We start from the raw sequence: 21,655 nt of genomic DNA, 5'->3' as shown, positions 1-21,655 counted from the left end.
TGCACCTCTTGTATGTGGCCACAGATGCCGATTTATTGTGTATCTGAAGCACATACAGCTGCAAACTACTTACTATTTTCATTATCATTTCATCTTTAGGTTATTTTATTGATTAAATGATCAATCATTTAGACTATAAAATATATATATATATATAAAATAGTGAAAAATGTCCATCGCAAATCCCCGGAGCACAAGGTGACAGCTTCAAATAGCACTTAAAAACACTAAGATTTTCAGTTTACAATAAAATAAAACAGAGAAAAGCAGCAGGTCCTCACATTTGAGAAGCTGGATTGGCATTTTACGATTAAAAACTGTTTATCTGGTCTACTATTTTCTCTGTGATTTTATTTTGCTTTTTATTGTGTTTTTGAATTTGTGATTCAAATGCATTTCTTCACCTTAAGCCAAGCACTTTTGAATTGCCCCTCTCTTTGAAAGGTGCTTCACAAATAACGCTGCCTTGCTTTGTCTAGTGTTGTATAGTAGCATTTAGTATTGGTTTGTATATGACCATTCATTTAACCATCCATGGTTGATGAAACAGCAAAGTTTTTCGATAACATTTTGCGAAATATTTAACTCAATATAATAACATTTTGTTAATTACTAACCTTTTACATCAATATACTTAAAAAAAATAAAATAAAATCTATGCCCCACAATTAATAACACTAACTGACTTCCTGTCACTATCTAATTACAGTTTTTTTTTAAAAAAGGACTCTTTTGGATGTATTTATTCAGTTACAGTGACAGCTTTGGCTTATATGTCTGTAACACCCTGTTTGTAACGGTGACACCTTGCTGCATGTGAATATTTGCATCCAGACCCTTTAAGAAACTGATGAATGCCTTGAAAACAGGACACCCAGTGGTAGAGGGTGGCAGGGACTGAATCAGGATTGTATGTGCACGCACACGTCTGTGAAAGCCATGACTGCAGAATGCTGTAATATACGAACTAAGCTTTAAGGACCTGAAAAAGAGGGACAGTTATGCATTTTAAATAATGATGTATGGTGTGTGGTAGTCTTTTAATGTGGATGATGATGAATAAAAAATTTCCCGGGCAGAGGATAATAAACAAACATGAACTTGTGCGCTAGGGGACAGACTACGCAGGATTTCCCCTGATCTGTGTCACTGCAATAGCCACCCACCATGTTGCACCCTTCAACACGCACGTAGAGAGGCTGTTATATAATCCTCTATAGTCTGCGAGGGAGTCTCCGTGTACAGTAAATGCATGCAAACACAGACACACGTACACTGAAACACACTTTCACAGTGAAAACACAGAAACACACATTGTCTTTGTCCTCATGTCTGTTCTTTATAAATCCACACAGTCGATTTATTACATTTTGATTTACAACGGCACCCATGCCGCAAAAATAGAGTTTTACCACATGATTCAGCACGTTGAAATTTTAAATGAGACACCTCATTTGAGCAAAACACCCTGTTTTTTTTCTCCTTATACTTTGCCCCCCCTCATAAGTGTCATTGATGGCGAGGTAAGCTTTAAAATGCACACTCACACACAAACACACCAAGAAGTCCCTTGCATTGTTGACATACAGGAGTGAGAGTTCAGCTCAGCGTAGTTTCTGTTATTAATAGCTGCCTACAGACAGGCTTTTCACTGATTCCCCACGTCACTTAGCTCCATGCCCCTCAACCAATCAGCTGTTGGCCCCTGCTGAGCATGCTCATTGATGCTTCTCTCAGCGATGTTGTCATTTGGCCTTCGTCCTCTCTTCTCCTCTTTTTAATAAACTTGCTGGCCTTGTGAAATCTAACATTGATTACACATATTTGTTTATCTGTTTTCATGAGAACCTTACACCTGACACTCATGCATCCTCAACCTACAACCCACCTCATATTATCGGTGCTACGTTAAGCATTAATATAAAAGATGTGTATCACCATCATTTTTACTCTTAATACATTACCATTGTTACTGTTAACAGATGAAAAAAATGGTACCCTATGTCTCTGTAGTACTGTTCAAGGTAGTGTTTTCGAAAATGTTTTTTTGTCTCTTGCAAGTATAAATACACTTCATGACATGATAAATGTATTCGACAGGTGTAAGTCAAAGTGTAGGAAAACAGGCAAACACTAGTGTTATACTGAAATTGTAGCCAAACTCCCACACAGTTTCCTTTCTGCACATCTTGTCATTTCACTCCACATTACAACCAGACAAAAACAGTGACCTCAGTAATCTGGTTCTGTGTTATCTCATAATCTGGCCCTGACCACTGCATACACATTCACACTTTGTGCACAACCTGTCAATTAACTAGAGAGGTGTGTGTGTGTGTATGTGTGTTGGGGGGAAGGTTATGGCCCTTTCTCTCAGTGCTGTTTGCTTCTCTCTATCACACACACCCATGCAAACATGCCTATACAGTATCGCAGACGACTCCATGCTATTCTGTTTTTATTGATTCAGAACTGTTGGAATTTTTGTGACATTTTCTTGTAACCAACACATAGATTAACATGACTAAGTACTGAAGAGTAAGGAAGCTGTCAAACCTATTAAACGTTAACATGTCGGATAATGTTGATGAGTTAGCAAAGGTGACTCTAAATGATCTTGTAGAAAAAAAAAAAGAGCTAGTTTAGATAATAGAAGGACGCATTAATGTTAACATATGAAGCTTGCATGGTAAAATGCTGATTATGTTATCTTTAATCCTGTCATGAGCTATCATGTTGTTGGACATTTAAAATTTAAAATGAAAAATAATTAAGAGTCGGATGAAGGGTGAATTAACCACATTACATTGTTGTCCCTAGAGCCATGCTGCTTGTGAGGCTAAAATGAAATCAATTCATGTATCTGAGAAGTAGGATGAGTGTGTAGTTCATGACATTAAGCCTGCAGTGTTTGCGCATTGTCTGAAATCATAATGACTTCAATCTAGCTACTTTACATTCTGCTCATTGTTTTCCAGAGGATGTAATTCATCACTCTTAATCAGGGATGAAGAGGCTGTGAAATATGTTGCCTTTTAGCAGCAGCAAATGTGGCACAGTGTTTGTTGATTTGAACTGAGATCCTAACCCTGCTACCGGGGTTGTTCTTGTCACCCGGCAGGTTGAGGTGCATGGGCTTGTTATGCTACAAGTTGCAATTGCACCTCAAGGGTGTTGACAGACATCATTTTTCCCCTCTCAACCACTCTTTTCAAACATAACCGCTATTAAGTTTGAAAGAAATTCAGCTACTATCAAATATAGCTTGATTTCATTAGGGTTTCCTTCCTTTTTCTGATCGATCCCCTTCTGTAGCCATTTATATACTGTACAAGCCTGCAGTGTACTCTGGCCCATCTGCTCTGTTTTCTGTACTCAGAACTACATGAGACCTGCACTGTGCAATTCAACCTCCGTTCGACTCATCTCCATCAGTGGTCCATCATGTCCTTCACCTGTCACAACTATGACCGAATCATCTTGTAACTGAGCTGTTATAGTGGCCTGAAAATAGCACCTCAGCTGTTATGTGTGGTATTCTATGGTACGTAAAAGAATACAAAAGTATAAGATATATATAATATCAACTACAAGATTAACTGAAAATATAGATCAAGAAAGGAGTTTTAAAAAACATGCCACTAATAAAGACAGATACAGTTCACATACTGCATGCAGTACTTACATGTAGAAATACACATACTGTACATGCTTATTGTGTACATTTACCTACACAAGTTTTACTCGCTATGGTACTTGGTCTTCCAATATCTGTTTTGTAATATTTACTATTGCAGTTTCATTACAAGCTAATGATTGTGCTGCATTTTATGGGCTCACAGCAACAGATGAATTAATATTATAGATGTAATTTTAGAAAAATTACCCATTTTGGTCAAATAATCCTCTTTTCTTTCTTATATTCTAAAAACTTTGCAGCAATTTTTTAAACTTGTGAATTCATAAAATCTCACTCCACTGCACGCTGAATGAAAATAAAAACCCTGCAATATTTTTGAGCAGAATTACAGTTTTTTTAAGCCTTAGTTGGTCCATCAGTTTTCCAATAGATCTCCTTTGGCAAACACGTGTTAAGTGATCTGTCTTCAGGCTCAAACCATATCATGTGTAATGAAGGAGAGACCATACCAGATGGACTGGCTTCCTCACACACTCATGAAAAAAAAACATTTAGGGCTAGGTGATATAGCTGTTGATGTTTTCTGAAAGGTCAGTGGAATTAAAGGTTGTTATTTAACCCTTTGCTTTTGTCTTCATAAGCTCTATGAAGTACACCTGATTTCACCTTGGAGAAAACAGGCTGAGGTTTAAAAGAAACAACACTTCAAGAGGAAAGCGTAATTTCTAATTTTTTCTATCCTTTTCTATTATTAATTATTGGAATAGTGGCTTCACAAAAAAAACCTTTATATTCAAATAACCATTTTTTATTTCTATTTCAAATGTTTAAATAAACATTTTATAAAAATCTGTACTTTATCTTTTATATCTTTTGCAGGGGAGGAGGGGTTCAAGTGTTTGTGGGCAATGTTCACTTCTTATTCTGTTGATTACGATGCTTGAATTAAACAGTATATTCCGTATATAACAGTAGTTCTTATTCTTTAGTGTTATTATTATTATTATCATTATTATTATTATATATGTTACACTTAATTTGAAAAATGTGAGATTTGTATGAATGGAGGCTAACATCACTTGGCCGACTTTGTACATCATACCATAATTAAGCTCTGTGTCCATTTCATAACACATTCACTATTTACAAATCAAAACAACTAAATAGCTTTTCAGCCCACTTCTTCTTTCAGAGCAGCCTTTTATTCTGTTTAGTTTCCAGAGCAGCAGTTCCACACAGATGTAATTGAAATCGTAATGACGCAGTCTCCCACTATCTGTGGTCGTGAGGAAGAATAGATATTGTTAAAATTGTCTGTTTGACAAACTGCTTCCATCTGTCCTTCCATTATTAGGAAAGGAGGGCAGGGAGAAGAAGAAAGAATCCAACGCATTACGGTGTTATTCTGTGTCTCTTGTTGAATGAAGATTTCTATTCAGTCTGACGAACTCTGTTTACCAATAAAGGAACACCTGTGTAGCTCAAAGTGGTCACAGAGGGCGTGTGTGTGTGTGTGTGTGTGTGTGCACTTTCCATCGTTATGCAGCAGGGTGCTAGCTGCAATGATTGATACATTACCCCTTGAAAACAGGAAACGGCATATTAATGATGGCCTACATATATATCTGTGTGTTACTCTTCCTGACAGGTGCTGGAGAAATTCATGTCTCGTCTGGTCCAGAACCGGGTGATGGCACACAAGGACTTGAGGACTCTCACCAAATACCAGCTCATCCTCGCCAGGGACCAGTTCCGCAAAAACCCACCGCCATACATCAAGGCACGGCCTCTTCTCTGTGAATCATACCGTGTGCTATACAGCTTTACATGATACGATACACAGCCCTTCAGAATCACTGGCACTCAGTTTTAAGATGTACGGAGCCCTGAAAACGACAAAATGTGGTAAAAGGTTATCAGACGAGTGAAAGATATAAATGCATAGGTTACATCAATAAGTAATATTGTTAGTTAAATAATGTAAATGTAAAACAGTGTAAAAATATATACAGCTCTATACTTTTGCTTTAAGCTCCAACAAGTTAGTTAAAAAAAGCCTTGGTTTTTGATAGAAACAAGAGACATGAAACTTGAAGATGAAGATAATGTTGTGGAGATGGCGACTGTTAGATTCAAGGAGCGTTTGTCCACTAACTTTGTCAGTGTTACCTTGCCGGCTGAGATGTTTAGAAATATGTATATGTTGTATAACACAATTAGTGCATTCTCTGGTAGTTGAATGAAAAATTAATGGATTTTCAGTCCAAGTTTAGATATTCTGGATAAGAAGTGTTTGTTTTTAGTAGGCATACATTAGATGATACTATAATTTATATTATATCACATCTTGATTGCAAATGGATGAAAAAGGGATATTATTGTAACAACTGATATAAATAAACCCCCTAACCTGGATATTTTATTTATTAGAAGCCTTTTTATCAAATTCTTACCAATGATATCACTATGGTCTCATGGACTCACATGCCATCTTGCTCTCTACAGGCTCCACAGCAGGGAATGCTGGAGGGTGACTTTGCCCTTTGCATCAGTTTGTACCATGGCTACGAGCTGCTGATGCAGATGGGGCTCCGATCCCTCTTTTTTTACATCCAGGGAATCATGGACGGATCCAGAGGTCGGTCACCTTACCTCCGGGCTTTTTCCTCGCACTTTACCCACACAAATAGCTACGTTTAAGGAGAAAATGTTTCTTCCTCACATAATGTAATTGCAATGTAATTGATTTCCACCAAAGGGCACTTTCATAGCCCAAATCTCAAATCCTTGCCACAGGCTGTATTGATACCCATTAATATACAATGTATGACTTGTAAAATGCATGTTTGATATAAGATCTCTACGTGCATTGTTTACTTCAGAGATGTCCAGGGCGAAAAATGAGCTGCAGAGGACTCCCACCTTCATGGACCTCTACCATGAGATGGAAGCAATGTTTGTGAAGCCATCTGCTGGTACCTGAGCACTTATTCCTACCATATCAGTTGAATTTCTGACCCTTTCCTTTTGGATGAAGCATTTAGTTCTTAATTTGGTTTGTGCAGTAATCTGAATACCACCTCTCCCCAAATTAAAACCAAAATACCTCAATTTACAAGGTAAATACATAAATTAACTAAATTAATAAAGTAATACATTGCCCTTATTTGACTAACATCCTCTGTGGTAAATATTTCTAGGTCCAGATGAGCCATTCATTTACAGTCACCCCAAACTGGAGAAACTGGAGGAGGTGGTGCTGCAGCACTTCAGACTGTGGGCTGAGAGCTCAGCAGACAAAAATGGTGATTTACTTATTATAGCAGTGTTATGCTGTGACTCATACAGTATGTGAAATGATTGTTCTGAGTTAAAGCTGAATCTACTGTATAATTCTCTCCATGTGTTGACTACAGCAAAAAAAAAAAAGCATCTAGCATTGCGTTAAAGTAGTTTAACCTTGTTCTTATGCTTACATCAAAGATGCAATATACTATACTGTATATAGTACCACAGTGTCCATACAAACTATTGTCCAGATTCCTTCTGAATAAGCAAAAGCAGTGAAAAGATCATCAATGCAGCATGTTTTGCTGTGTAATTCAACCTTTAAGAGCAAATAACTTGATGCAAACCATGGAAGCAAAAACCAAACTAAATTTGATGATGGTGTGTTGACTCGGAGCATGTAAAATTTAGAGAGGAGCACAGTGCAAAGCATTCCAGCATCTGAGTCAGACGGGCATAGTGTATGTTAAAGTGCCGTAAGAAATTGGCTCATGGTTACGGAAGGAGTTTGTGATCAGTCTGGTTTTTTTTTTTTTTTTTTCCTGTCTCATTCAGGTCCAGGTTCAGGTCCTCTGGAAGTAAGCACGCGCGTGATGATCTTTTCATCGTTCCGCGAAAGTGTACAGGAGATCGCAGCCATGTTGAACCGCCATGCTCCTCTGATCAGGGTCATGACCTTTATGGGCCAAGCCTCAGCTGGGAAGGGGGTCAAAGGCTTCACGCAAAAGGAACAACTGGAGGTAGAGACCAGCTGCCTTTTTTTTTTTGCCAGCCGTGACAGCGGGGCTGGTATTGTTTTCACCTCACACGTCTGTCTGTGTATAAAGTCTCAAAAGCCCAGAAAAGTCAATAAAGAATGCAAATGCTCAAGGCTTATTGTGGGATAAATTGTAACTGTAATCATTATTACACAATTATTGGTTTGCAGTAGAAATGGCTAAATCCGATTCCTGATTTTAGCTAGCTTAGTCGGTAGTGAGAGAGAAGAAATTTAAAAAGAATTTCTTTCAACAAAAATTGTCACAGTCCTTAATACCAAGAACGATTAGTATAATTTTCTACTCAGGCTACTGCTCAACCTTCATTTCTCTTTCTCCTTTTTGAGTTTGACAGGTCTCATTTAGAAGCGGATAGAGTGGTACTCTAGCGTGTAGCATTTAAAACCGAACAAGGGTGAAAAAAAATGTCTGTCTGCCGGTACATTGATTTCATTGCTGGGTACCTAGCTTTGCAGTTTCTCTCTGCAGACGGTCTGTACCATTTCCTCTCAATAAATAATGCAGGAAGGCACTTACATGTAAATGTAGATTGTGTCCTGTTGCCTGCCTCACAGACTTCATTTTCAAAAAACAGAGCTGACATTTAATGTGTTATAAAAAGGGCATTTTATTTGGAACATGCACACAAAAAGGCATATGAGTTTCGGCAAACAAAATATGATGGAAAGATCAAAATACTTTTACTGCTGTATTTATAGCTTTGTTTCTATTGTCACTTGTGTTTTAGGTGGTGCACAGGTTCCGTCAGGGAGGCTTCAACACACTGGTGTCGACCTGTGTGGGGGAGGAGGGTCTGGATATCGGAGAGGTGGACCTCATTGTTTGCTTTGATGCGCAGAAGAATCCTATCCGCCTCGTGCAGCGAATGGGACGAACTGGACGTAAGCGGCAGGGACGCATAGTTATCATCTTGGCTGAGGGTCGTGAGGAGAGGGTGAGTGTTTTCTAGTGACTTGCATTAACAAAAGCAACACAAAGTGACTCTTGAATTAAAAGTTTGGTGCACTGTACATTTCCCTACTCACAAACATTACTGCAAAACTACCTATGTGGTCATTTGAACCTTTTGTTTCCCTCAGACCTACAACCAGAGCCAGAGCAACAAGCGCAGCGTGTACAAGTCAATCACTGGCAACAAAAGCGGGTTCCACATGTACCCCAACAGTCCCCGCATGCTGCCCCAGGGTGTGAACCCCACCCTCCATAAGATGCACATTACCTGTGGCCAGTTTGACCACCAGGAGAGCAGCAGGCGGTCTGTCAGGGGTCGACGGTCCCACTCTGAGGGACGGGCCTCGCTCATCCACCCTCAAAACCTGAGTAAGGGGCTAGGCAGGAGTATGTTTTGGTTATTTAAAATGGAGATGGAGAAAAAACTGGAGAAACTGGACATGGGTTTCTGAGTTTCTGTGTGTCTAATCTCCTAGTTCGCGAGGGTAGTGCAAAATCGGACGGGTTTTTGAGCAGCGCAGAATATTCCCTGTGGGCGTCCACCATGAGGCTGGAGGAAGATGAAGCTCATCCAACACTGAAGCAGTCGCACTTCATGTCCATATCCAGTGATCTGCTTCCTCAGGTTTCTTTCTTTATGACTTCTTTTTGTCTGTTTTTTTTTCTTTCTTTCTTTTGTTGGAGGTCTGGAAAGTATGGGGGACAATATAAATGAATATAAAGCTGTTGTGAACTCATTTTAAAGGATACAATGAAAAATTAATCACTAAATATGTTTTTTCTACAACCACGTTTAAAAATGAAATAATAGAATTAACTTTTTGTCTACAGTATAAAAAGACACGGTGTTTGCTACAAAGACTTTAGAAGAACACAAAAAATAAAGGGAAGTTCTGCCTAGATCTGAGTCTCCAACTTTTGCCACCTTGGCAGTTACCGGAATGATTGGCTAACCCTCTTGTTAGTCAAGCAACATGCTCTGTAGCATACCTCACTTTAGGCTGTAATATCTTTCAATGATATACATGTTTTCAGATGGGAGTTTAAGAAACACAATGGACGTAGTAAAATCACCAACCGACACTAGAATGTTTGAGGAAAAGAACTGAAAATGTAAAGATTTGGAATGAATTTCTGCAGATTTGAGTTTGCTTGTGTCCTTCCTATGCTGCATTTTAAGGCAATTCTACATTGGTTCCAGTATTCAGCCACACATGGAGGCAGCCACTGAATTTGCCATGATCTCAGTTAGTAAAATCTCCTGCCAAGGTTGGAAAATTACACGTGGAAAAGTCAGGAGTTTAAAAATGGAATATGCCTGTGTACCATTCATTACTTGCTTGAATATGATACTATTTTACTAAACATTATATTTTTATGATGTCATTTGATGTCCTAAAGGTGGAAGTTTCCCAAAAAAAAACCCCATCCAGAGAGCTGTCTTTGTGGGAATGGAGACACTGGCAGCACAAAGCGCTTCCGACCCATGTTGTTGATCATTCCCTCCGCTGCCACCACTTCATTAAGGTGATGGAGCTCATAGATGGCATGAAAGAGGAAAATGAGGTGAGTTGATGTATGATCACACTGTTTTGTATAAATACCATTAGCATCAAGGTAGAAGTTAATGTAGTCGTTCTGTGTGGCATATGGGAAAATAACTGAACTAGTGTCTGGAATATGTCGGTGGGTTAATAAATAGCCATGATGATCTTGTAACCACTAATTAAAAGGATACATCAGTTCATCAGGCTTCAAACATCTTGCATAAATCTTGCTTAGTTTCATAAAAAAAAAAGGAAGTAGTCTATGTTTACGCAAGGGAAAACCAAACTTCATAAACTCGCCAGGCTGAAAGGAGTCAGCTGAGGTGCATGTGAAAATACGATGGTGATTTGTGTTGAGTTACTACATTCATGGTTTTGACCTGGAGGGCAAATTCCTGGCACGATAAACAGGGTCTATGGCGTAATTGTGGTTTTGGTTTAAAAAAAAAAAAAAAAGTTTATTTATATTCACCAGGGTGTTTCCAGGCTTCTCTTCATCTTGTCTTTTTTTCTCTCAAATTAGATTTAACCAAAAAAAGAAAAAAACTCATTACAAAATTCTCTTTTAAATATAACACCAGAAACACTGCTTACATGCACTGCTCTGCTCGATGTATTAATAACCATTTTCTAGGAGGCTGAATACAAATTTGTGAACAACATTCCGTATTATTTTTATAGAGACGTTAACTAGCTTTTTCTTAACACTATACAAAGCTGCAGAAAGAGCAAGGCTGGATGTTTTTTTTCAGCTCATAATTTATCTGTTTTTGTTGTCTGCTGACCTAATAGCAGCTTGGTTCATGGTCCTAGCTGCTTTTTGATAGGAATCTTGTTTTTCTGGTTGCTTGAATGGATTAGTTATATCAGCAGGGTCATCAGATATATTAGAACTAGTCACACAAGAGTTATCATCATATTGAATCTACACAACATCTCTCGTAGGGAAGACACTCTGCAGGAAATACAACAGGCTCAAACATCTCTGCTGTTATGGTGTATTGTAATCAGTATCAGACCAGTAATTTAACCACAAGGCCCCCTTGTCTCACCATCTGCTATTTCAGATTTTGCCATCGATAAAACCCCTGAATTTGTCCAAATCCTTGAAATTGGGTCAGAGATTATGGTGAAACTGACTATTGGCTGAACTAACAAATGTGTTCTTTTTACCTTTTTTTCCACCGTGGGTCTTGACCATACTAGGAACGGAGAGAATTAGCCCACCTGTAAAAACAAAACAGGATTACAGGGCAGGATGGCAGCTAATGTCTCACATACCTCCATGGATAAATTCAGGTCATGAAACAACCAGTGAACAAAACTGACCTTTTTTCAAACCTTTAATTGTACATACAAAAAACAACATTATTTAGTTTCCTAAAGTTAAAAAAAAAACAATTTGCTTTACAACATGTAAGCGCATAAACCTGAATCGTTAAGCAGTGCAGAGGCTGGGCTAGGTTTATGGCAGCGGGATGCCATTTCTCTAAGTACAGTAGGTTTGCTTGGGCTGTATGTCACACATCTTTGCTGTTTGCAGGGTTTTTATTCATCAATAATCATTCATCGTAAACAGGCGTTTTTTCTTCAGGGCGTTCAGTTCAAATAATTTTCAGCAGGTGGTGCTGCACGCTAGCTTCATTTGATCTATACAGTAAATTATCCCGTAACCTCCACCTCTGCACAATATTCTAATTTTTTCATTTCAATAATTGTAAAAGTACAGACATTTTCAAGCTCAATAAACTCAATCAACGTTGAAGTCAGATTTATCCTTTTAAGAGTATGATGTAGTTTGTGGAAAAAAACTTAACTAATGTTTAGAAATACCCAAATTTCGCAGTGTTGAGAAATCTTGATAATGCTTTATTTTTACAGGTCTGTTATTTAATTAGAATTTCTTTAAAGTTTCCAGAAATTAAGCATGTAGTTTGGTGCTAGTTAATGGAAAGATAATTCTGTTAGTTCTGAGACTTTTATTTGAGTTTTAATACAATTAGTTCTGTTTATTATTGATTTTCAGAGGAATTTTCATGAAAGAAATTGCTCAGTTTAAACCCCAGTGAATATTTATTACTCATTAATTTAATACTGCGAGCTTTATGTATTTCATTTATGCTGAATTGTATGGTTGTCTGTAAACGCATTTCATAATTTATAGTAATTTTTCATAGTTTATCTGATCTGCTACCCTCTGAATAAGAATCTCAAGTACCAAATTATATGGTTCTTTCCAGGAAACTTTAAACTAGTAGATTATCTGGCAATAAATTGAAATTTATGAACCCATAAAATAAAGCTTTGCCGAAATCTCATTTGAAATTCTCGGAAGGACCTGGATCTGCACCAAAGACTGATCAGTTTTTCCTCAATTTGTGGCCTAATATTTCATCGAACAGACGGACAAAAGGGACTGACAACAAAAACTCCCCAAATAACGTTATTAGTTCACATTGTAGTCAACATTTCCAGGGGAGAGCACTCATTATTTTTTTATTTTATTTTTTTTAAGCAAGTCACTTTTTGATCTTTTTATATTTCAGTTTTTTCACAGCCTACATATATGTTCAAAACGACAGTAGCTGAAACGTTTTTAAATCCACAAAGTAAATTTGTCCACTCCTGCATTGTCTTGTTGTTATCCTTAAATTTGACAAATCCACAACCCCCCCCCCCTAAAAATTTCCCTCATTTTGAAACACGGTTCGATGAACATTAACTCTCCATTAAGTTCTGATGAAAGCGGTTTATGCCCCAGCTATGTCCTACACTCATCTGTACTCTGGGAGGGATAATGTTAGCCACAGCTTACTTGCTTGCAATGAATTTGCGGAGAGGCTGTCTGACCCTTTGCTCCAGAAACATCAGTGGGGGAACAAAAAAATAAAACACCTAAATGATGTCCAAACTTTATTTTTCCTTGAACTCTTCCCCACACATATCCTCCTCCCCTTAACAGCCTTGCACTCCAGAAACCATTATCCTCATTTGGGGCCATTTTCTGTCTGGGTAGGTTCAAAACGGTGCTGTGTTTTTCATTTTGCTGCCACTTTCTCTTTATGATGAATAGACACATGGCAGGCAGGCCTCCTCCTGTGATTACATAACGATTCTCCGAACTGTTACATAAAGCCAGGAAGCTGGAAGTAGGTCAGGCTGTAATGACCTAGATGTATAGTGTATTGGGCTGAAGAGGGGCGTGCAGGAGTTCAAAAAAGAAATCCAAAAAAGGTAAAAGAAGACAAAATAAAAACAGTTTGAAGAGAATTAAAAAGACACAAGGTTAAAGCATTTACATTTTCAAAATAAGCTGAGATTTACATGTAAATTCATATCGTCTGCAGCCAGTAAGTAACACTGTTTCTGTTGTGTAGCAACTTCATATCAACTGTTGCTAAAATGCCTCTAATCAGTAAAGTTTGCAGTATTTGCAGAAGAGCATAATATGAATTAGGGCGACTGGTGTTGCCAGTCGATCTGCTTCTACGAATTTGAAGACAAAGAAACTTGAGGAATTCTTATCTTGTGCCGTAGCATGTTTGGAAACAAAGTCATAAAGACTGATTAATACGGATGATGCATTCTTTGTGTATGTTCATGAGCATTAAATTGTTATAGCTGTTGTAGTGCAATGAGATAATAAACAGAGAGAAGTTTCCACTTTGCTGCTTCCTTCTCATGCAGTCTGAACAACATGAACCCTGTGACCCTCTGGCTCGCTCTCTCTCTCTCTCTCTCTCTCTCTCTCTCTCCTTGTCATCACGTTTATTTCAGTCTGCCACATCTCTAGATCTAGATCTAGACTTAATCTGATTATTAATTAATTGTGTGCTAGGGGTTAAGGTTAATCCCGTTTGAATCAAGTTCAGCTCATTATTTTTCAGCAAGAAGTAAGACCGAGTAATTATCAAATATTTCAGTTGTTAATTAAGGCCAATTTTCTTGATCGACATTTGGACTTGTCAGGCCCTGTATTATTTAAATTAACCAAAAAGCATTTAAGGAATTCAGCCATCCCATAATTAATTTTATTGTTTACACCTGTTCTGTGATACTTCAAAATGTCTCTTGTGAAAAAGGACGATTATTGAATTAAAACGGGAAAGACAATTTTCTTCAAAATCGCAATCAATAACTATTAGACATTAAATGAAAATGTCAACAAACGGGCAGCACCACCATCAAAAAGTCAGAACCCATGACTGGAAACTGCCGTCTCTCCATGTTAAAACACACAAACTAATACTAGACTACAACTAAATCTAAGGAATTGATATTTTCTTATGCTGTTATTAGTTAAATTAGTAATGATCGTAAAAACAGAGGTATAAAAATGCCTATATTTTTAATAATGATCATGTAACGAAAAACACAATTCCTGATTTGGAGTTCAAATTGTCTAATATTCTGTGTTAATATATGAGTAATTTACATAGTCAAAAAAACATAATTTGGGACTTAAAATGATTAATAACTGACTGAAGATTTAAATGGAATAGTAAAATGTATACATATGCAAACATCTATATTTTTAATAATGATCAGCTAAGAAAAATACAAGATACTAATTTTTCATTGAGAATCCAAAATTGTCAGTTTTATATGTGAGTAATTTACATGGTCACACAAAAATTGACTGGGAATTTAAATTATTAATTCATAATACAAATTTGAAATGGTTTTGTAAAATGTAAAAACAGGTGTAAATAGGGTTATACTGTATTTTTAGTTAAGATTGGCCAAGAAAACCACAGAATCCTGATATTTTCTCCTAAAATTTCAACTTTTCAATTTTATACATGAACGCTAGTATTTACATCATCAGAAAATACAGATTCAGAGTTTAAATGATTAATAATGAAATTAATTTTTGATTGGATTAGTAAAATGGAATTTAAAAAAAAATGTTGTACATTATCCATTTAATAAGGTTTTGTCCTCTGAGACTGATAAAATATCATTTCTAAACAAAATATAAATATTCTTACTTTATAATTTACAGATTCTTACACAGTTTCATACACACCTAAATTTAGAAACACCTTAATAAATGTAAGAACATCCATCCTGTAAGTCTCCTTGTTCTTATCTGCAATAATATGAGAATTGCTGTCTGAAGACCGGTGTGGGGTGTAGTGCAGTTACAAGTAGCTAGCAACATATTTCTCTTGTGCTTAAGTGGTTATATTCTCCATCAGATTTTCTTGTAACATGAAACAACGCAACAGCCGCGGCAGCCAATTAAAAAGCTCCTGTTGTTTTTTTGTTTGTTTTTTTTTTGACAAGGGAAACACTATTGATAATATTCCCATAAGAATCCGAGACAGTTCAGAAATGAAAATGTTTTCGGTGCAAAGCCTCGCCCGTGAAAACTATTCAGCCCTCCATGAGAACTGCTGAGTGTGGGAGTGTTAATTAAAGCTCTTATGCTTTGGTTGCAGGAATGCGACACCTGCCAACTGCTAATGTTTGCCTCCAGGTTTGTTTGTCTATTTAAAGAATCGAAGGAGGTAGTCCTAGGTGTGAAGAAATAATTGTACAGGTATTCTTTGTTATTTTTATTCGCTTTTCGCAGTAAATGTGTCATGCCAAAGTGTAATGTAAGACATGTTGTAAAGTGAAGTGGATGCAAAGTTTAAATACAGTATGTTTTTAGTTGTAAACAATATGTTCTTCAGCCTCTATAAAGGCTAGGTCTCACTCCCAGCGTTGACTGAAGTACTTGAGTATCCATCTGCATGGATACTCAACATGAGTATCTATGTTGGCTAACAAACTTATCAGGACAACAGCAGTGTGCTGATTAGGTGTGAATGGCCAATAAAAAACACTGATGATACATTAACAGTAATACTGGCACCAAGTCTCAAAGTAGAAACCTGCTGATCAAGATTAAAAAGGATTCAGTTCAATGAGTTCATTCCCTATAAAGAAAAAAGGGAGGACAAGTATGTCAAAATTAAATTCAAAATGAAACAAGCAAACAAAACAAAACAAAACAAAAAAGAATCAGCAAATTAAACATCCTTTTTGCCTAGTTTTCAGCCTAGCTAGCAGCTGGGCTCCGAGGATGGCTGTGTTGATCTGTCTGTTGTTCCACCATACAGAAAACATGGTAAACCGTACACCCGGCTGACATTAGCGTGTTTGCATCAATGTTAGTACGCCCTCACAGAGCTGCTAGCATAGCTGTAGACTATTGTCTTAATATTAACATTGGGCCCACCTTTGGCGGGAAAGGTCTGAGATATGTAGCGTAAAATGTTGTTCGTATATTCTTGAAACATATCTTGAAATATAAACTTTTAGATAAAATGGGAGTAGAATAAATTTTAAAATCTTAAAAAAATGGTTTAAAAAAATACATCTCTCTCTCTCTCTCTCTCTCTCACACACACACATAGAAGCAGTGGTGTGGATTGTGAAAGCTTATTTATTACAGTTTTTATGGTATGACCGCAAATACACCTTCACCTTTGGTTACAAATGTTAAGAATTGTCTGTGCACCCTTGCATGTATGTGCTTAGTAGGTGAGAAATATTTAACACCGTATAGACCTGGGATAACGTGTTCTCTTCTTTGAGCACTGAATACAGAGAGTTAAATGATCAAGACACCAGGTCAGCGGCAGACAGAAAATGGTTTTGATTTTAAAGATACTTATATATTTGAGTAATTTTTCATTTGAGCTGGGACAAATTTCCTCACCCTAAGAATGTCCCATTTTAACTCCAGTGGCCATTTGTTCCCATTTAAACTATTCCCACTCTCTCAAGTGTGAAGCTTTACTTAATACGGTGACATACAGGTTCAGTCCCATCTCATTCAGTTTTACTGCCCTCTTCCTAGGCAAAACCAGTATGTGGCTCGCCATACACACACTCATTCTCTGTCTTGCTCTCTCTCTACATGAGGCATCTTTTACTTTCTTTTCTGTATTCACGGAGCATCTTTGTCCTGCTGCGCGCAGGTTCGATGGCACCCTGCCGGCCCAAGCAGGATACCAGTTTCAAATATTATTTCCAGGTCATATGGTCGGTGCACCACAGGTTTTGGATGATTAAAATGTGCATGCACTTTTGCGTAAGATGTAGTGAGAAAGAGACAGAGAGACGGGAACATTTTTAATTTGGGGGCAGATTTATATTTTCAAAGTCCATTAAAATTGTTGTCCTTGGGAACAGTTATCTAATTGTGACAAGAAAAACTAATTTGGGAAATGTTACGTTTGACTTTTGTACGTGCCCCATGTGTGGCTTCCATGTGACATCTCTTCATAGGGCACTTCCTGATTATATTACTGTTGAATTGGCTGCCCTGAATATCTCATGTGTTGTAAAACGGGTTGGCAAGTCCGGGAGTTGATCACAGCTCCTTGACCTTGGTTCTCCTGTTGTGGGATTTTTTTCCTTATACAACTCCTCTTCTATGCGTGTGTGTGTGTTTGTGTTTGTGTTTGTGTTCAGGGGGAATGCCGTTATGAACAGGAGCTTCTTCCTTACCTCCACAAAGCTGATGCTGTTAGCCATGTGAAGAATGGACAGAAGAGGCAAAAGAGTGCAAAAATCGGCACTAAAACTACCAACAACCAACCCACACTGTCTCGCTCGACATTGTCTGATCGGGAATGTATCGACCAGGAAGCAGAGAGGGAAAAAACACAAAGAACGTTAACTGTGACAAAAAAAAGACTTCCAGCTGAACATGATAGTGAACCACCTTATGAAGACTTCACTGACCACCGAGGACCTGAGTCAATTTGTCCTCTTCCTTCAAAAAATGACTGTCCAGAAGCTGACCTGGAGGATGACTGTATTATTATTAACGAGGATGTCATAAAATCACAGTGTGCAGTGAGAGAGCCTGTAACTCTGGACAGTATTTCACAGCTGATTACAAAAACTGATGAAGATGAAGATGTTGAACTTCAGGCCTTGTTCTACCTTCCTAAATGGGATTCAGAACCTCCCCCGTGCTCTGCTAAACTCCTCCCAGGGAGAGATGAGAGTCTGAAGGTCATCCTGGCCAACGTGGCAGAGCTCCTGTCCCGGACTCCGCTGTCACCGACTGCCGATTTAGAGGCTGACATGGCTGCTCGGTCTCCTTCTCCCTCCCGTCAGCTGCTTCATCGGCCATTTCAGGTCAGCTTTACCCTGGATGTAGACGATGATGACGATGATGAAGTGATGATGAGCAACGCTGACTATGACCGCCCGAGGGCGGATTCATACCAGCCTCCGGTGGGTGAAGAGGACAATAAAATCTTTGATGATTTGCCTCATGAGAAGCAGCAGCCTGTCCATGTAGCAGCCGACAGTCCGACCTGGGATGAGGTTTTTGGGGACGAAGAAGTAAATGATGATGATCACATCAGGGAAGACAGCAAGGAGAAAGACGACGAAATGTACAATAACCCCAAGGAGGACCAGATTGGTGAGGAAGCTGAAAAGAATATGGAAACAAAATGTAACAATAACAACATGAGCGAGGAAGAAGACAGCTGGGATGATGTGAGGATTGAGGACATGCCAGACTTGATGGATGGAGGTGTAAAAGACGACAGGGCCTCACAGCACAGCTCTCAAATGGACAAGAGCATGGATCTGTTTGGGGATGACGAAGCCTTCCTGCAGATTACCATCCCAGACATCTCCACTCCTGGCATCACACCCTGGACATCCCCATGTGCCGGACATATTTCTAATAGCACAAAAGAAATGTCTAACGCTTCACAAATGCATAACCCATCAAAACCATGTAGCTCAATGCACACAGCAGACAGCACACATAGATTAAACACGGTGCACACAGATGAATTAACACACACAGAGCATATAACACATAGTTTGTGTGCAAAGTTAACACTGGATGCAAACACTGCAAAACATTATACACACACAGCAGCAGCCAGTAAATCTTTAACAGGCAATTCAGTCACAGACAAGCTAATTACAGCTCATTGCAAATCTCCCACAGTGCAACCAAATGCTGAGTCATTTGACAGCTCCCATGACTACTTCTCTGTCAACTTTGACCTTGGCTATTCACTGGAGGACTCCGAGGACGAAGTGGAAGTAGGGGCTGTTCCTACCCCGTGTCTGTTGACCTCACCACAGCCTAAAAAGCAGGCTGACTCCCCAGTGTCCTTGCCGGCCGTCACTCACTCTTCCACTCCGTGTAACAGCTTCACTAGACAGAGGATGCATGTACAGTTCAGTGAATCTAAATTGTCTACACCACAAAGGTATCCAGTGGATAGGAAGAGAGAAATGTCCTCTCTTCTGACTTCACCTTTGATTTCCAAAGGTGGGACGCTCCCATCTCCAATCATGTCAGTTGGGGTAAGGAGGACGCTCGTGCCTGGTCCAGCCGGGTCTCGCACACCGTCTTCACCCTCCTGCTTGAAACGGAGACGACCAGGCGGTCGCACCCCCGAAGCCGCGGGAGGGTACGGTGTGGAAAACAAGTCATGTCAGGAATCTGTTTGTGTGTCTGACTCCCCTCCTCATCCAGGTTTGTTTACCTGATTCCTAAACTTGAAATTTCTTTGTATTGGCTCACTTTGTTTCCCCTAATCCTGGCTTGAACCTACTGTCAAGATCCCTGCATTTTTTTCTGGTCTCACCTTTCTTAGTATGCGACAATGACAGTGAAGATGAAGTTGTGGTTCTTAAAAGAAGACATCAGAACAAGGTCAACCCCTTGTCATCCCCAGAAGTGGTGAGCAAGGCCTGTTGATATTAGGACAGCAGCTAATTATTATTTTTATTATTTTACCAATGTTTTTTTCCAGATTAATACATTTTGTTATAAAATGTCAGAAAATTGTGAAAAATGCTCATCAGAGTTTACCATATCTCTGTCCAACCAACAGTCCAAAGCCCAAGTTGAGTTTATTATCATAGAAAACCAAGAAAATCAGAAAATATTCACATTTGAGGAGCAGAAACCAGCGAATTTTAGCCAGTTTTGATTTTTTTTTAAATGTTGCATAATAATTAATTTTCTGTCAGTTGATTAATTGTTAACTGACTTAACACTGCAGCTCTAGTCGATGTGCATTCACTCTCTTTCAACCTTCCCACTTAATTCATCATTTTTCTTCATACATTACACATAAACGGCAAATAATAATCATGAGTTCAACTCTATGTGATGGTACAAATACGGCAGCCAAGACAGGAGATATCTGATTCAGATGGCTTCAGCTGCCTCTGTCCATCATTTCCAAGATACGTGCAGTTGTCATGACAACCAGCCTGCCAGCAGTAAAGAAGCATTTTTAGCTCCTGAAATGTCTTGGCAAAACATGTCTCAGTAAATAAAGAACCATTCATATCATAAACACCGACAAACTTGCATTGGTCACAAGTAATGAGTACGGAGAGAAAATGCATATACTGTGTATACTATGTATATAAAACGTAGTATGTTTTGGCTCTGCTAGTCCAAGATCTCCAGTGATGTGGACTCTCCGGTGGTCGTGAACAGGAAACGTGCAGCTGCACTTAATACTGTAAGATTTTTTTCATTAGTACTTAAGTATGCCACGGTGTTCCACCTATTCAACACAGCTGAATTGATTTAAATTCTTTGCATTACTTATAATAATTTCTACAAGTCCTCATTTTTTAATCATAAGCAGCATCATAAACCATTAACGGGGTACAGTATTTGACTTAATTTGCTCTCATTGTTCTCCAGTCCGATGAAACAGAGGGCGAAGCTGTTTCTGATGATGATTTCCAGAATGAGAGTGTGTTCACACGTAGAACCACAGCACAGGGAGCCGAGAGGAAACAAGTCCAGCAGGCCAAAGCCAAGGTCTGTACAGCAAAAGATGGCTCTGCAGGATGCTGTGATCAGAATCAGAATCCTTTCATTTATTCTTCTTGTTTTCATATAACTACATCCATCGAATACAAACAGATCTGGTGTGTTCCTGGCCCCATTTTAAGTATAAAACTAAGCCACTCTCTCTTTCATTTGAAGTAGCTACTGCTGCTTGTCTTTTTGAAAATACAGTCACAACAAATTTCATACCGTAGTTTAGAACAGACCAGAGAACTGCCAAGTCTATGAATATTTGTCGTCAGTTGCCCAGACACCTTCAGCATTCATCAACCTTGACATTTTCCATCCTTCCCTTGTCAGCACACCATATATCGAAAAGGGTGTCAGTTCCTGGATGAAGAAGCAGAGCTGGCGGAGGATGAGGAGGGAGTAGACGTGTCGTCTGACGAAGAGGACGGAGAGGAGGAGAACCACTCTCTTGATGGATTTGTTGTCGACAACACGCACATCTCCCAGGGACTGAATGGTACACCGCCAAGAAATGTGACTGTACTGTATCTTTAGCGGATTATTCAAATCAGATTCACTGAACTAAGTGTTTGTGAGTGAGTGTTGTAGGAGGCTGAAGGAGTCCTGCTGTGCCATTTACGCC

At 38.7% G+C, this 21,655-nt stretch overlaps 1 protein-coding gene across 1 annotated transcript in view; it reads left to right on the top strand.

The window, feature by feature from the left end:
• fancm (FA complementation group M) overlaps nt 1-21,655 on the top strand; it is a 40,385-nt gene that overhangs the window by 15,406 nt on the left and 3,324 nt on the right. The window contains exons 5-18 of the mRNA XM_040137099.1: nt 5,289-5,420; nt 6,146-6,278; nt 6,523-6,615; nt 6,841-6,945; nt 7,484-7,668; nt 8,435-8,641; nt 8,787-9,027; nt 9,135-9,283; nt 10,060-10,224; nt 17,676-19,722; nt 19,844-19,929; nt 20,657-20,725; nt 20,914-21,033; nt 21,364-21,529. Of these exons, the coding sequence (XP_039993033.1) occupies nt 5,289-5,420; nt 6,146-6,278; nt 6,523-6,615; nt 6,841-6,945; nt 7,484-7,668; nt 8,435-8,641; nt 8,787-9,027; nt 9,135-9,283; nt 10,060-10,224; nt 17,676-19,722; nt 19,844-19,929; nt 20,657-20,725; nt 20,914-21,033; nt 21,364-21,529 (3,898 nt within the window). The remainder of the gene's footprint in view (nt 1-5,288; nt 5,421-6,145; nt 6,279-6,522; nt 6,616-6,840; nt 6,946-7,483; nt 7,669-8,434; nt 8,642-8,786; nt 9,028-9,134; nt 9,284-10,059; nt 10,225-17,675; nt 19,723-19,843; nt 19,930-20,656; nt 20,726-20,913; nt 21,034-21,363; nt 21,530-21,655) is intronic.

This window comes from Xiphias gladius, chromosome 10 (genome assembly GCF_016859285.1).
Source record: "Xiphias gladius isolate SHS-SW01 ecotype Sanya breed wild chromosome 10, ASM1685928v1, whole genome shotgun sequence".
Lineage (NCBI taxonomy): Eukaryota > Metazoa > Chordata > Actinopteri > Istiophoriformes > Xiphiidae > Xiphias > Xiphias gladius.
This window is presented reverse-complemented; position numbering and strand designations above follow the sequence as displayed.